At 36.1% G+C, this 17,957-nt stretch overlaps 1 protein-coding gene across 3 annotated transcripts in view; it reads right to left on the reverse strand.

Moving 5' to 3' along the window:
* VPS8 (VPS8 subunit of CORVET complex) overlaps positions 1–17,957 on the reverse strand; it is a 216,251-nt gene that overhangs the window by 103,987 nt on the left and 94,307 nt on the right. For all 3 annotated transcript variants that reach the window (XM_076003376.1, XM_076003373.1, XM_076003368.1), the window contains exons 23-27: positions 16,486–16,575; positions 13,700–13,751; positions 6,129–6,171; positions 4,379–4,451; positions 3,956–4,075 (exon numbers count right to left, since the gene is read on the reverse strand). In XM_076003376.1, coding sequence (XP_075859491.1) covers positions 3,956–4,075; positions 4,379–4,451; positions 6,129–6,171; positions 13,700–13,751; positions 16,486–16,575 — 378 coding nt within the window. The remainder of the gene's footprint in view (positions 1–3,955; positions 4,076–4,378; positions 4,452–6,128; positions 6,172–13,699; positions 13,752–16,485; positions 16,576–17,957) is intronic.

Genomic DNA, 17,957 nt, shown 5'->3' on the forward strand with positions numbered 1-17,957 from the left:
TTTATTTTATGTCCCTGCACAAGTAGAGCCAAATATATTTTGAATATAACATGCATCAAAATAAATGACAACACCCGATTCTGTTTGGCAGTATATGATAACAGGATGTCACAAAAATATAATACCTATCACATACAGGATACATATTTGAAGAAACTGAAATTGTATCCACTATCAAAAAATTGAAATGAAAATATTTACTAAATGATGAAGATCTTTCCTATGTTTTCACTTAGCACATTTGGTTCTGAGAAATGTTTAAATCCAAATAGCAATAATTGATTGCTATTTTCTTGAAACAAGAAAGTGGACTACATATTGTCCCAATAAATTAAAAGTAAAAAGGAATTTCACAACCATGAACTTTCAAGACTACATCACAGTTCTGTTCAAACCACAGTAACTACTGTTCTTTAAATGGGCCCTAAGTTTTCCCCAATTTCTCCAAAGTATCTTTGTTCATGCTGTTCTCTTATTAGCATGCCCTTCCCTTCCTCCTCCTGTCTGGCTTAACAAATGACTGTTGCATTGCCTAGTTAATCTTTTATGGTGAAAAGTAAAATATTTTTAACTTTTTTTTCAACTAGTCTGTCTTGCTGCCAGTTAGTTCAGAAATGCTGAAAAGAGTTACCAAGGAGATTGTAGGAACTCAAAATCCGGAAGGCGCAAACAGAAGGTATTTTGATGTTTATGTGGGTTAAATATGACCCTGCTGGAAGATGGAAAGATGGACTAGCAAGTCTCACAGTTCTAACATCTGATTTATAAGCATGCGTGCACACACACACACACACTCACACACACATCCCTGTCTGTTAAAGTGAGATGTCATTCTGCAGGTACAAATAGAAGGTACTAACTGCTAATACAAGAGCTGTTCAACTAAAATACAAAACCATGAAGGATTAACATATGTACTTAACTACAGCAGTGACAGCAAGTCAAAAACAATTTCCTTAACGATCTTCCTTTTGACAGCATGAAGTCACTGCTTTGAAGCACATATTAAAAGTTTGTTTCTGTAAACATAATTAAGTGGTGACATGCTACAGTGTCGATATTATGATACAGTTAATGACATATTCTGACAGTAGTTAACAGCCGCCACCAAAATGGCACATCATTGTTAGAACATTATCATTTCACAAAGATGCTTTTAATTATGAATGTTTGTTAGAGGAATAATACGTAAGGATGCCCTAATGAATAATTACAGTTTGTGAAGTACAAAGATAGACCTAAAACTCAAGTTCAAAGTCATGTGTGAATTTGGGCATAAAAACTTCTTTCTGTAGTATCTTAAAAATTATGGGGTTTGTGTATGATAATGATAGCAAGCTATATCCTAATCCAGGGGTAAACAAACATTCTCTGTAAAGGGTGAGATGGTAAATATTTCAGGCTTTGTGGGTTACATGTGATCTCTATCACATATTCTTCCTTTTCAGGAGGCTGATTTTCCTCCTAAAATATCATTCCAATCCTTTCACATCTTGGTATCCCTACTGTTACTGCCCTAATTCAAGCCACCATCTACCTAGGTTACTACAACAATTCGCTAACAGATCTGCTCGCCTCTAGTCTTACTCATTTTACCCCATTTGTGTTTCACGCTGAAAAACCTAATCATCAAAGTGATGGCATTAAATGAGGCCTTTGGGAGGTGATTAGATCATGAGGGCAGAGCTGTCATGAATGATGTCAGAGCCTTTATAAAAGAGGCCCCAAGAAGATCCCTTGCCCATTCCTGCCACTTGAGGACACAGTGAGAAAGTGCTATTCTGTGAACCAGGAAGTGGGCCCTCAGCAGACAAGACTCTGCCAGTGCCTTGATCCTGGACTTCCCAGTTCCAGGACTGTGAGAAATAAATTTCTGTTGTTTATGAGCCACCCAGTCTATGGTGTTTTGCTATAGCAGCCCAAACCAACTAAGACATAGGAGTCAAAGGGAATCTTTTAAAAGTATAGATCATGATATTTCTCTTCCTAAAAGGCTTCAGTGGCTATCTACTGCTATAGTATAAAGTCCAAATTTCTTACTACAGATTGTAAGACAGTTTGCCTATCTCTCTGTATTTGTTTCTTTCTGCACTTTTCCTTACACTTAAAGATGCAGCCATACTGTTTTTGTTTTTTGTTCAATTACTTGAATATACATTTCTCTGTCTCATTTCCAGGCCTTTTTACATATTCTGCCCTTCTGCCTACAATATTTTTCCCTACCCTTCACCTAACTAACTTTTATTCAGGCTTTGAGACTCAGAATGGAGTCATTTCATTCAAGAAACCTTCCTTAACCCTCATTAGGTGCCTCTCATAAGTGTTCCTATACCATCCTGCACTTCCCCTAAGGCATGTGCTGTACTGTGCTATAATTACTTATCTACAAGTATGAATTCTCTTCCTCCACAAGGGCGGGGTTTCTATCCTGCCAGCCCCCAATCAGGATGGCACATGGGATGTACTGTACACTCACAATATTTGTCAAGCAAATGAAAAAGAGATTGTTTTGCAGCCTTACTATAAATCCCAATATCATAATTCAGATATCAGCATAATTCCAAATGTGGTTTAGTGCTACTGATGCCCTCAAAAAAGTGAAAATTAGGTAAAATTCTTTGTTTTCTCCACCATTCTTTCCAAATTCCTGCCCCATCATGTCCTGTTTTTTGTTTTTTTTTTTTCACTCTAGTTGCTAGCTACCAAGTACCCTTATGTTCTCCTCTAGACACCTAAGGCTTCCTAAAACAACTAGATCTAATTTCCAGTTGTAAATTTCTTTTCCCTTCATCCTATGAAGTTAAAGTTACTACTTGTGAGGTCAGATTTTCAAATTAAACTAATTCAAACTATAATATAATAACCTTCTCATTGAGTACTTATCCTTTAAAAATGATTTAAAAGTTTATGACTCCACTTTTATAAAAGTAGTATATGCTCATTCATTAGGGAAATTTGCTCCATCTTAGAGTTAATCACTATTAATATTTAGGTGTATTTCCTTCCTGTCTTTTCTCTCCAAATACTCTATCTATCTATCTATCTATCTATCTATCTATCTATCTATCTATCTATCTATCTGTGTTGTACATATTTGTGAGCCTGCTGCTTTTACTAAACACTATAAGCATTTTCCATATCATCAAAAGCTTTTTAAAAACCAACTAAAATACTATTTTTTGTTCATTGGGAAGATACATCATTTTTTCTTTTTGGGGGGGGGATGGAGTCTTGTCTGTCACCTGTGTTAGAGTGCTATGGTGTCAGCCTAGCTCACAGCAACCTCAAACTCCTGGGCTCAAGTGATTCTCCTGCCTCAGCCTCCTGAGTAGCTGAGACTACAGGTGCACACCACCATACCCAGCTAATTTTTCTATTTTTAGTAGAGACAGGGTCTCACTCTCACTCAGGTTCAGGCTGGTCTCGAACTCCAGACCTCAAGCGATCCTCCCATCTTGGCCTCCCAGGGTGCCAGGATTACAGGTGTGAGCCACCGCGCCTGGCCGATACATCATGTTTTATATAACTATTCCCCTAGGGGTATCTTCACAGATAACCTGGTCACTCAAATTCATCTCTAATTAAACATATATAAGAGTGTTTTTTCAGCAAAAAGCTTCCACGTTCCATTTCAACTCCAGTTATTTCTACTATCATAACCACCACATCTCCTTCAGGGCCTTTTTCCATATTTAGTATGCCAGGTAATATAATTTATGAAATCAGAGATGCACCTTGCTTGCTTTCACTTTTTGATGGGGGAATGGAGATAAAGAACTAGAGAGAAAATATGGGTAGCACAACAAAATCAAACATTTGAAACCCTGACTTACTGCTAGGGCATAACAATTGTACCTGCACAGGGATTATTATTTTTCTTTCCTCATATTAAAAAAAAAAAAAAATTATTGCTCTGGCTCCTTTGAAAACACCTTAAAATCAAACTATCTCTTACCAGTGCCAATACATTCAGAAATTCTCTTGTGTCAAAATGTAGTAAAGTCCGCACATAAGGATAGATTTCTTCCTCAGGGGAAGCTTCTGCTGAATGCAGGCGAATTAGAAATTCAAAAACCTGCAAGTTTAAAAAAAAAAAAAGTTGATTATTTTCTCATCTTACAAAGTATCTTGCTGAAGCCATGATTCCCATTTGGATAAAATAAAGGCAGGCTGAATTCTGTTTAAATTACCACTATGTTATAAGTTCTCTCCTAAATCCTCTCTCGGCTAAAAGTATTGACTTTAGTGATAGTATATATGTGCTCTCCTGTAATAGGCGATAGCTTCTGACCCAGGGAAAATCCTCAACAGCAGTTTGTCTTCAATACATTTTAACAAGAGATACAGACAGTAAAAATGCTATGAAAATAGCACCAACCTGATTTTTAACCAAAGGAACAAGATCTTCAGGGATGTCACCAAGGGGATAGGCACGACCTGCTAGACAACAGCTAGAAGAAAGAATGAGGACAGATTTGGTGACAAATGAGGAACACGTTGTTTTTCAAACTTGTTTTTCAAACTTGAGAAATTAGTTTGATTGCTTTTGTCAGTTAGGTCAAGCTTCAAATCAGATCAAGATGACACCCTGTTCAGAAAATGTGGGCAAGAGAAATGTTGGTGAAGTAGTAACACACCCTGTGACTGAGTAGGAGCTTCCGTTTCTTTATGTTTCCTTAGAAACACCCACGCTGCACTAAAGGGGCAAGAAGGACAGGCTAAAGGTCTCATACCCAGCATCTAGAAAGGAACTAATGGCAACATGGAACTATGATTTACCTGTTGAAGGCCTAATGTTCTCAGTTACAGGAAACAGATACAGATATATATATATATATATATATGTTTCCCTAGGCTACAGTGCAGAGGCATATATATATGTATGTGTGTGTGTGTGTGTGTGTGTGTCTGTTTCCCTAGGCTATAGTGCAGTGGCATCACTATAGCTCACTGCAACCTCAAACTGTAAGACTCAAGCAATCCTCCTGCCTCAGCCTCCCTAATAGCTGGGACTACAGGAGCACACCACCACTAATTTTTGTTTTTCAGTTACTTTTAAACCAGTGGCTCTAAGGATAGTGATTATAGATGGGGAAAGAGCCAGGCTAGTAAATGTCTGGAAAATGTCTGCAATAGGATAAGCCTTCGTGGAGAGGAGAGTTAGATATGAAGAGAAATTCACTCTACAGTTTTACTTCCAAATCAGACCTTCTTTAGGGCTAATGACTTGCCTTGTGGGCTGAATGTTTACAAATGTCTTCTAAACATTTACTTGTTTAACGTACTCATCTCTTCTGAATATGTCTTCTTTTTTTTCTATTTCTTTTTGAGGGGTGGGGGTAAATTTTAAGCCTTTTTGTACTAGCCATCAATTTTCAATGTTAGATTAGAGACGACTGGATACTAACACATTCTAGAGTTTAAAGAGGATAAAGCACTAGGTAAATGCTGTATACGTTCCTCTACACTAAATAATCAATGTAGCAAGTGTGTAACAGGTCACAAAATTAACTCTGATGCTAGACAGAAGCTAAAATGATGCTCTGGCAGGTTCTGCCATCTTCCTCCCTTTCTGCCAACCAACTGTCTATCCAGAAGTTCTACCAGGACTTATTTCTGAGCGTGCATACTCTATCAGAATGAACTCTGCTCCAGGAATCGGGAGATAAACATTCTAGTTTTACCTCTGTCACTAACTTTTTAATGATTTAAACAAATCTCTTGCCCTTGTATATAAAATAGACACTAGACACAACACAAATCCCACAGAGTGTCAGTAGTAAAAATATTAATAAAATACTCTACATCAGGGCTTCTCAACCTCAGCCCTATTGATATTTTAGGCCAGATAATTCTCGGTTGTGGGGACTAATCTGTGCATTGTAGGGTGCTTAGCATCATCCTTCACCTCTACCCACAAGATAACAGTAGCATCCCTACTCTATCCCCAGTTATAACAACCAAAAATGTCTCCAAAGGGCAGGGCACACAAATCACCCATGGCTGAGAACCACTGCTCTACATAAAAGAACTCTAAAAAATGAAAAGCACTAGACAGATAACAGTATCTCTAAAAATAATGTGGAAAAATATAGATAATATATACATAAATAAATAAAAAATTTTACCTAATATATACAAGAAGCTTGTTTCCCATAACAACTTGTTCATCTAAAATAGAAAGAAAAGTATCTTCAGCAATTCTCTCTCAAAATCTTGTCAGAAATATAATATTTATGTGGAAACAAAAAATAAAACTTGTCATTTAAGGTAAGGTAAATATATTTCTAAATAACAGAAAATTGAGATAAGACAACTTAAACTATTACTTTTTGAATTTCCATTAGAATCTTTTCACAGACACAAAATCAATAAGAGTCATTCAAGGATACACGTAGAAGGAATAGATCTGAAGGTGGAGACCTATGAATTGTTGAGCTAACCACTAGCCGGGGACCAAAAGAAGGTGTAGAGCAGGCAATGAATTGATGAATTGTAGACCACAACCAATTAATTAATATGAAGTCATAACTATATAATGTCCTCTCATTTGTAACACGGATCTTCACCACCCACAGTGTCTAGGGCTGAAAAGGCCATTGTTCCCAAACGTCTAAAGTAACAGACATAGACTACATGATCTTTAGGGCCCTTTCTAAGTTATGTACAAACATAAGATTCCTTCATCTGGTGATATAATCCTATTTCTTTGACTAAAAGAAATAAAAAAGATAATTTGACCAAGTTTTAGGCTAAGGGGGTCAAGGACAACACAGAATGGAGCAGGAGCATCAAAAAGTAATCAGGAATGCTTACAGCATGAGGATTACAGGAATCCGTGATTGGTAATAATAAAGAACATTTCCATTTTTGGTATATGAATACTGGACATAATGCAAGCAAGTGTGCATCTTTTATTTTATTGGCAATATGAATACTTCATACATACTCTAAATCTGTCATGTTGTTAGTACAAATAAACTTAAAATGCTTAACACTGTATGGATAATCAAAATTGTATGAATTATTAATTATTATTAACATTTTGCTTCAATTCCAAATGTTATTTGATCTCACTCAACCTAGTCAAGACACCCTTAAGGTCACAAACAACTGACAGCCATGTAGAGGATGAACTGAAACTGCAGATCTCCATGCTGCAACCGCATATCCAAATGCTTTCCAACAAAAAGCAAACATGACAAAGTCATTAAAAGGTTAGTTGACCTTAAAATTAACAAATAGTTTTCATTTTTTGAAATTATTAAGTACATAGTAGTTAGAGTTTTGCAAAATAATGTACATTTCTAAGTATATCTAATTGAAGTTTCTTCAATGCTGCCTTATCTGATTATAGCTGAATTAATGCAGTCTTTCAACATGAAAAGGTTCCCCACCCTTGGTCTGGGCCCAAACCTAAAACCTCCCTTCAATAATGGGGTATAAGGCGAGAACTATGGTAAAGGCCTAGCTAAAAATAATGATAATAATTAGTGGCTGTCCCCGTTTGCTTCTCTATAATTACCACTCTGGAGCCACACAGCTGGTGGTCATAAAGATTCTAATTTTCTCCCCATAGCTGGTATTCATAAAGATTTTTAGCTTTTTCTAGATAATATCAACTTTTTGAAACCTAGGGGTAGTTTCTGAAATTTCTTCCAGGTCTTGCATTCCAGTGGAATGGATGACCCACCCAGACCAGTAAACCATACCGAGGAACTGACTCACCTGGTCTTGTGACCCTCACCTAAGAATCTGGTCAGCAAAGAAGGCAATTTCTACAACGCTATGGTTCCACCCCAAACCCAGCCAATTAGCAGATCCAATTGCCTCCAAACTGTCTTTAAAAACCCTGTCTCCCAAATTCTCAGGGAGGAGGATTTGAGAAATTTCTCCCATCTTCCCCATGTAGCCCTATGCAAAATAAAGACTTCCCCTGCTGACTCAGCATATTGCCTTCCTCTTGGGCAGAGGGCAAATGAACCTGGTTGGGCAGCAACAAAGCCCCTTAGAGTTTTGATAACAATCCAATACATGAAAAACCAAGAAAATGGAACATATTCCTTTTTAAGAGAAAAGGAAATCAATTAAGTCCAACCCTGAGATGAACAGACTGTTAGAATAAATAAAGATTTAAAAATAATTATCCTCAATGAAGTAAAACAAAATACGTTTCAATGCCTTAAAAGTTCAACAGATAAATGAAGAGCTGCAGCAGAAAAGCAGAAACAAAAAGAACTAAATGGAAATTGGAGACTGAAAAGTTTAATTGTTGAAAACAAAAATTCACTAACTGGATTTAACAGCTGAATTGACATAAAAGAGGAAAGAGCAAATGAACTTGAAAGTAGAGAAACAGAAATCATCCAAGGTGAGGAATAGAGAGGGAAAAAAAGACCAAATCAAACAAAAACAAAACCCAGAGGGACAGACCTCTGAAGCAGTAGAGTAAGGACCTCAAAAAAACTCCTCCTCCACAAAAGCAATGAAAACATTGGTGAAACTGTGAAAATCGACTTTTTTAGAAATCTTGAAATTAACTAAAAATTTGCCATAACCAGAGGAATGTTTATTCAAGAAAACTGCCTGAATCTGAGCAAGAATGGTAAGCTTTCAACAGTTTTAACTTTACCTAGTGCCAAACCCTTCCTCCAGTTTCATTGTAGCTGTGAAAACTAATATTGCCTCACAACTTTGACAGCTGTGAAAACTGGCAACTTAGCACCCTCCCAAGGGGCAAGGGGCAGAATGGTTTTGGAGCTCCACAAAAGCCTCATACTCAGAGAATTATCACTATTTGACCTATTTGGCGGTTTACTTAAAAGCTCCATTCTCAGGGCTTTCTTTGTCCTGAATCAGCACTATCCCCTGGGCATTTGTGAAACAATCAGTGCTACTGTTTAACGTTCCAGCTGCCAGAGACAGCCTTAGAAGCTGGGGACTAATAATAGGCTCACAGAAAACTTAAAAGGGAAAAGTGGAGAATGGGAGACCTGTAGGGGGTTTTGAAAAGTTTGTGACCTAAAATAAAATTTTAACTGCCTCCGCCTCCCCGCACCCACCAGCCAACTGAATGGACTTGGCCAAGGGGACATTGCCCCCATACCAGCAAAAAAAAAAAAAAAATCATAAAGCTGAGTTGCTGGCCACTAGGAGAAGGGAGGTCAGACACTCCTAGTTATGCCCTGTCCCTTTTGGAGTTATTCTTTGTAACGATAAGATACAAAATCATTAAAAGGCCTAAGGCCATGTAAGACAAAGGTTAAACAACATCTGTAGGTCATCAATTTACTTAACAGATTACTTGAGTCTCAGTATATGTCCAGAATATGTCCAGTGGCTTGTCTCTGATTAACAGACTTCCTTAACTTAAAACATTCCAAGCCTTTAGACAAAGCTTCATTTCTTTAACCAATTACAAATCAAAGAGTCTTTAAACCCACCTATAACCTGTAATCCCACAATTCGAGATATCCTGCCTTTCTGGGCCAGACTAATATACACCTTCCATGTATTGATTTATGACTTTACATGTAATTCCTGCCTCCCTGAAATGTATAAAACCAAACTGTAATCCAATCACAGAAAGACCACTTGCCCATGGCTTGTTGGGCATGGCTTTCTGGGCCGTGGTCACACTTATTCGGCTTAGAATAAACCCCTACAAATTATTTTACAGAGTTTGGGTTCTTTTTGATTGACAAGCTCAAACATATTCCTAAAATTCTAAAAGGATATGTGAGGGGCTTTGCACATACTCAGGGAAGACCTGAAAGGCCCTAATCTACAACCCATGGCTAACTTTGAGGCTCTGTGCAGACAGGAAGGGAAGGCAATGGCACAACTGTAAAGCGCCTGCCATAGAACTGAAAATTCTCAAACAAAATGAATTAAGAACTGACAGAATTGAAGTGAGAAATAAATAATGTAACAATAATATTTGGAGACTTCAATATCCCACTTTAAATAATAGATACAACAATTAGTAGATGATGAACAGATTTAAATTACAAAAATCAATAATGAAAGAGGAGACATCACTACTGACCTTACAGAAATAAGAGGAATTAAAAAGGAATACTATAAACAACTACATGCCAACAAATTAGATAATGTAAATGAAATAGTTGAATTTCTACAAATTCGCCAACTACTAAAACTACCGAAACAAACTGACTCAAGAGAAATAGATAATCTGAATAGACTCTAACAAGCAAAGATACTGAATTAATGCTACGGTCAGAATGTGTCTCCTAAAATTCACGTGTGGGAAACTTAATCCCCAATGCAACAGTGTTGGGAGGTGGTTAGGTCATGAGGGCTCCACCCTCATGTATGGATTAATGGTGTTAGAAAAGGAGCTGGTAGGAGTGAGTTCACTCCTTTTCTATTCTTTTGCCAAGAGAAGACACAACTTTTGTCTCTGGTTGCCCTTCTTCCTTCTGCCATGTACGGATGCAGTAAGAAGGCCTTCACCAGACACCAGATGCCAGTGCCTTGATTTTGGACTTCTCAGCCTTCAAAAATAAGTTTCTGTTCTTTATTTACTACCGAGTCTTAGGTAGTCTGTCTTAGGTAGTCTTAAGTAGCAGCACAAAACAGACTAAAACAACTAATAATTTTAAAACTTCCAACCAAGAAAAGCTCAGAGCCACATGGCTTCATTAAAGAATTTTACCAAACATTTAAAACATTAACACTAATACTTCACAAACTCTTCCAAACAATAAAAGAAAGAACACTACCCAACTCATTCTATGAAGCAAAAACATACCTACTCTGATACTGACTAGTATTCTTTTCATTCCAAGATATCAAAAGAAAATAAAACTGTAGAACAATATCCTTTATGAATATAGACACACAAATCTTTGAAAAATACTAGCAAACTGAGTCCAGCAAAATACAAAAATGATTTTATACCAAGTAGGATTTCTTCTAAGAATGCAAGTTTGGCTTAACATATAGAAATCAAATAGATCATATGAATAAAACAAAGGACAAAAACTACAGGATCATTTTAATAGACACAGAAAAAGCATCTGATAAAATCCAATATTCTTTCATGTTAAAAACACTTACAAAACTAGGAGAAGAAAGAAACTTCCTGAAATGAGTAAGACCATCTACATCAAATTTAATGGTGAAATACTGAATGCTTTTCCCCTAAGATCAGGAAATAGACAAAGATGTCCATTCTTGCCATGTCTGTTCAACACTGTATTGGCCAGACCAATTAGGGAAGAAAAAGAACTAAAAGGATTGAGATTAGAAAGGAAGAATTAAAATTATCTCTATATGCAGATGGCATGATCTGAATTTTCCTTAGAAAATTCAAAGGAATCAACTAAAACAATTAGCACAAATAAATGAATTCAGTGAGGATGTAGAAGATGAATATACAAAAACCAGTTCTATTTCTACATACTAGCAATGAACACTCTGAAAACAAAATTAAGGAAACAATTCCATTTATAATAACATCAAAATGAATAAAACACTTAGAAACAGATGGAACAAAAGAAGTATATAACTTATACAATGAAAATGTTAAAACATTGTTGAAAGAAATTAAAGAAGATCTAAATAAATGGAAAGCTATCCTGTGTTCACGGATTAAAACACAATACTCCCCAAAGTGATCTATAAATTTAAAGCAATCCTTATAAAAATTCCAGTTTCCTTTTCTGTAGAAATTTGGAAAGCAAACTGATTTTAAGACCAAAATAAATAGAGAAATATATCATATTCATAGATTAGAAAACTTTATGGTGTTCCGATAGCAATTCTCTCCCCAAATTAATCTATGGAATCAATATAATCCCAAATAAAATTCCAATAAGCTTTTTAAATGAAACTGATTAGCTGATTTTTAAGTTTCTGTGGAAAAGCAAACAACTGGAACTAGATAAACTAATTCTGATAAAGAAAAACCAAGTTGGAGGACTTAAGTTACCTGATTTCTAGACTTACCATAAAGTTAAAATAATCAAGACAGTGTGTTATTGGCATAAGGATAGACATCTAGGTCAATGTAATAGAATAGAGAGCACAGAAATAGACTCATCTTTATGTGGTCAACTGACCTTTGACAAAGGTGTCAAAGTAGTTCAATGGAGACAATCAATATAATCTTATTAATCATCAGTACAGGAATAACTGAAAGCTGTATGGAAAAAAAAATCCTTGAACTTTATCTTTTATCATATACAAAAATTAACTCAACATGAACTATACACCTAAATACAAGGGTTAAAACTATTAAATTTCCATAAGAAAATATGGGAGAAAATCTTTATGACACTGAATTGGACAAAGATTTCTTAAACAGAACACCAAAAGACTACACTACAAAAAAACAAAAACAAAACAGAAAGAAAGCAAGAAAGAAAAAAATAAGATGAACTTCATGAAGATTAAAAACTTTTGCTCTTTAAAAAACATGGTTAAGAAAACAAAAAGCAAACTATAGACTGGAAGAAAATTTTTGCAAACATATATTGAAAAAGGGGCTGTGTCCAGACTATATTAAAAGCTCTGGCAGATAGTTCACTCATTCAGAACTCTTACAACTCAATAATATGACGATAACCCCTGGCCCCTCCCCACCAATTTAAAAAAAGGCTAAACATTTAAATAGACAATTGACAAAAGAAGATATGTTGATGGCCAATGAGCACATGAAAAGATCAATATCACTAATTATGTTACATAAAAATTAAAATCTCAATGTAATACCATTATGCACTCACTACAATGGCTAAAGTTTAAATAAGATTTTAAAAGACCGACAATATCAAGGGCTTGCAAGGATGTGAAACAACTGCAACTTTTATGCAGTGATGAGAAAGCAAAATAATACAACCACATGGCAAAACTAGATAGCAGTAACTCAGAAAGTAAAACTTACATTTACCATATAATCCAACCACTCCAATCCTGGGGATTTGCCCGAGACAAATAAACACATATGCGCATATAGAAATATCCATAAACTAGGTGCCAGGAATGGGGAGCAAAGGCAACATGAGGAATATTTGTGGCAATGAAACTGTTCTGTATCTTGATTTTAGCATTATGAATATCCATTTGTGATACTGTACTTTAGTTCTGCAACATGTTATCATTGGAGAAACTGGGTAAAGAGCATATGAATCTCTATGTGTCATTTTTCACAATTACATGTGAATCTACAGTTAGTTCAAAATGTTTAATTAAAAAAAAAACTTTTTCCCAAATGTTATAATAGTATTATTCACAGTAGTCCCAAACTGAACACAACTCAAATGTCCATTAACTGGTAAATGAATATATAAAATTATGGTATATTCAATCCATGGAATATGGCAATAAAGGAGAACAAAATATTAATACATATAACAACATAGATGCATCTCAAAAAATAAAAGAAACCACTAAATATTACATACTATATATTAATAATTCTATTTACATGGAGCATACTGAGAGGAGTAGATCAGCGATTCCCTGGAGGAGGGCTGTGGGGAAAAGATAGGGTACAAAGGACAGGCGGAAACATTTTCGTATGAGATTTCTACAGTTTGATTATGGTGGTGGTTACATGATTACATATGATTACCAAAATTCACACTGCACACATATAATTGGTGAATTTTATAACATATAAATAATATCTTAAAATAAAAAGAGAAAAATGTAAGGTTTAGAAAAGTGATACCTGTTAGTGTTTTTCCTGCATTCAGAGGAGGAGCAATGACTCTGAAAAGTTTCTGTATTAAAATAGGAAAACAATTACCATCATCTCAAAGAACATTTTTAAAAAGATCAAGAATTTTATGCTATTAATCACTATTATTTGATGAAATTAGATAGTCATTTGGCATTGAGATTAAATATAAAAACTTTTAATGTGTACATGAAATGTTAGAAGGGTCATTAAGAAATAATCGTTGTCATATTCCTCACTGAAAGAAACCATTTAATAAATACCAGTTACATAAAGGTCTTTGTTGAGATTATAATTTCTGATATAAAGTATCCTTAGGTTCTTAAAAGAGCTTTATTCTTAAAAAAAATAATAAGCAAGGGATGGCCACCCACCAAAGTGGTAATGAAGATTACTTTAAACTGAAAACACCTGAACAATCAGCTGCCACAGAAAGAAACATTATATAAACTTAAGCAAAGCCTCCTGAAAATACAGCTGCATGGACCTCCCCACCTCCCTCAGAGGGAGTTTCCTGTTGGGGAGAAGACTGATCCTTAGCACCAGGAAGTGCAAACTCAGTTGTACATTAGTATAAAAAAGCCCAAAAGAACCTTCCATATTTTGCACCATTGAAGACCTAACTCTACCCCCCATTTTTGTTAAGCTGGTATATAAACCTTTACCTCTGGCTATTCAGCAGAGCTACTCATCACTGAGTCCTCCCACACATACATGAATAAACTCATCTTTTTTCCTGCTAATCTGTATATTGTCATCCCCCAACCCTCCCACCCCGTCTCCTTCACCACTAGGACCTAAACACAAGGCACTACTTTTACCTCCGAAACAGTCAAAACTAGAACTAATGAAAGATTCCAGAGGCTATAGGAGTCATCTCAAATGTGATGACACTGTCTTTCATTCTTAAAAATCTAGAAAATTTCAAAAGGCAGGACATCTCTTAATTCAGAACTCTTTAAGTATTAAAATAGCTAAACCTTAAACACTGAAAAGTGATTTCCTCATAGGCAGAGAATTATAAAAGAAGAATCACAGGATACACCTAACCTCCCACTGCTAAAATCTCCAAGTGACTATTTAATAGCAAGTACTAAGCTCCTTCTAAAAGCCATTAAACTTGAAAACTACTCTGAACACAAAACAAGGCAGCCTCAATAGCCCACTATTACATTTGAGATACACAGATATAAATGTAAACCAGATTGTGAGGAATAAAAAACCCACACAGAGCAAAAATTTTGCAAGCAGTGTAATAAAAATACAGCAATCATTTGTATCAATATAAAATGCATCGAAATAGAATCTGTTTTTGAGGGACTGAGAGAAACTAGAAACTGCATTAATCTTACTAGTTGGGGCTTGGTTGTGGCACAGAGAACTTTTCTGCACGCGAGGAGGTGCTGGACCTCCCAGAGTAGGTAACTCGCAGGGAAGTGCTGGACTTTGGTGAGGAAGCAGCTGAGAAGTGTTTACGGGCAGAAAATACTTACTTGACATACTGATAACCAAGGCTGAAACCAGGGAAAGTGGGGTGGGGCACTAATTTTAGAAACTGACCAAGAGAAGTGAAGTACAACCAAAATTAAACAGTTATGAATTAGAGGGATACTCACCCTATCAGGCTCAATGTGCTTAAAGAAACCTGAACTATCATAGAATGACTGCTGACTTCATAATACTAAAGATAGTTTTGGATGACAATAAATTTGCAAAACATTGACCAGATGGCTTCAGTATATGCCTGGCTTGAGGTACATTAATCACTACAATAAAGCAGTGGGCTGGGAGGGCACTATATGTGTCTTCAACCTGTTAGCCACAATTCTGTCCTCAAATTTAAGACAAATAGCAAGATGGATATGAGGTTTGGTTCTTCTTAAAATAAGCCCAAATGCTTTTTAGATTCTCTTGGTAAGGAGAATAAAAAATTATAATGAATGCTATAAAACTGTGGATTGGGAAAAGTTACAAGTTAGCAATTAACAAATAATGGCCTCCTCCCATTTTTGGGACCTTTCATTTGTAGAACATATCTACAAATAGCATTACTCAATAGCTTATTTATTATATATGATAATTATATACAATAAATTTTTTTTTTTTTTTTTTTTGAGACAGAGTCTCACTTTGTTACCCAGGCTAGAGTGAGTGCCGTGGCATCAGCCTAGCTCACAGCAACCTCAAACTCCTGGGCTCAAGCGATTCTGCTGCCTCAGCCTCCCGCGAGTAGCTGGGACTACAGGCATGCACCACCATGCCCGGCTAATTTTTTCTATATATATTAGTTGGCCAATTAATTTCTTTCTGTTTATAGTAGAGACGGGGTCTCGCTCTTGCTCAGGCTGGTTTCGAACTCCTGACCTTGAGCAATCCGCCCGCCTCGGCCTCCCAGAGAGCTAGGATTACAGGCGTGAGCCACCGCGCCCGGCAATTATATACAATAAATTTCTTATACCTTTTGGAAAAGTTATAGTATCAAAAATTCTTAGGAGAAAAAAATGTAAAGTCTAACAAGCAAGCATTACTGTAAATTTTACTAATTGTTTCCTTGCATTAGAATACCTACTTATGTCAACAAGAAAGAAAGCAATAGCAGAATGTACGGAATTGAAAAATATCTAAAGACACCAAGCTAAAATGGGCACAAGTCTAATAAATTTACAAGACATTTTGAAATAACTGGATAGAAAGGGAAACTAATTAAAGCAAATGGACAATAGGAAAAACATTAATAGACAATGTTAAATATGTGTATAAGTTAGAAAGTATTTTACCTCCATTGGACTAATAAATTCGTTCATGCCTCTGTTGTAGACATAGATCATAGCATCATATAAACGATTTTCCCAACACATAAGAACTACCTGTAAAAAGGAAAAGGCTTCTTGACCATACAATTTAATAAGTCTCACCAATTATTTTCCTTACAGCTTTAATAATGAAGAGCTTGAATTTCCTTCCCCAATTTTTCTTATTTCTTCTCTGATAAAAATTAAAATTGAAGTACTCAAACACAATGCCAGGGTAAGAGCTGTTGTAGGTTCAATACTATTAATACTTTAGTGTACAATATACAATAGCATAATAGTTTAATTGCAACTTTTTAAACATTCTCCAATGTATAATTTTGTTTCCTTTCTATCCTCCCCTTTCCAACATTCATTTTACCTCTGGTCAATAGTTCTACAAACATTTACTTAACACCTATTTTCAAGCCCTCTCCTAGGTACTGGGGATGAAGTGACAGATAAGACAAATCCAGACCTGTCCCTACCCTTAGAGGACTTACATTCATCTTGAACACTCACCCAAACCAGGGAGAGGCACAAAATGGTGTGTGGGTTAAGAACTTGGGAAGACACTCAATTATACAAATAATCCATTATTTACAATTTGGTAAATGTTATAAACCTGACTTGATCTGGAGTATTCAAAAAGTCAACCCTGAGGGAGCAACATTTAAACTGGGACCTAAAGGATGGATAGATGAGAGCCAATAGTAGAAATGGAAACTAGTGATTTTGCGAGCAAAAGCAGCAGTAAGGATGAAAGGCCTAAGGTGAAAGTGAGCTAAGTGTTTAAGGACTGCAAGAAATCAATTTGAGAAAATATTTAGGAATAGAACTAGACATGACTTGGCATATCGAATACTCTATATTCTGTCCATATGAGAGCTATAGAATACTACAGAGTGGCAAGGGGGCTGAAGGAGAAGAACAGAGTTCAGCAGAAGAGAATGACAAGGAGAAGCCAGGGAGGTAAGAGAGAAAATGGAACTGAGGTGTCTTGGGAGAGTCTTTCTAGAGAAGACATGCTCTGGGACCTCCTCTCTCCCTCCCCTCTCTCAGTCAGTGCCATGATCATACATCTCTTCACTGATGACTGACACATTTATAGCTTCAGTCCTAACCTCTCCTCCAACCACTTACTTATATCTTCACCTAAATGGAGCTATCTCAAAATAAAATGGCAAACTAGAACTTCTGATTTTGTCTTTCAAACTTAGACCTGCCTTTTCTTACATTTTTCTTAAAGGAATCACTATCCACCCTGTTTCTCAAACCAAAAAACTAGACATCATTGTTGACGTCTCTTATTCCCAAACCTTCACATACAATCCATCAGCAAATCAATTCTATCTATAAAACATCCAAAATCAGGCTATCTCTCTCCATCTCACTGCTACCATCTCTGGCCAGAATATCTCCTGCACCAGCCTCCTACCTGGTCTCTTTGCTTCCTCTGT

This window comes from Microcebus murinus, chromosome 1, assembly GCF_040939455.1.
Source record: "Microcebus murinus isolate Inina chromosome 1, M.murinus_Inina_mat1.0, whole genome shotgun sequence".
Lineage (NCBI taxonomy): Eukaryota > Metazoa > Chordata > Mammalia > Primates > Cheirogaleidae > Microcebus > Microcebus murinus.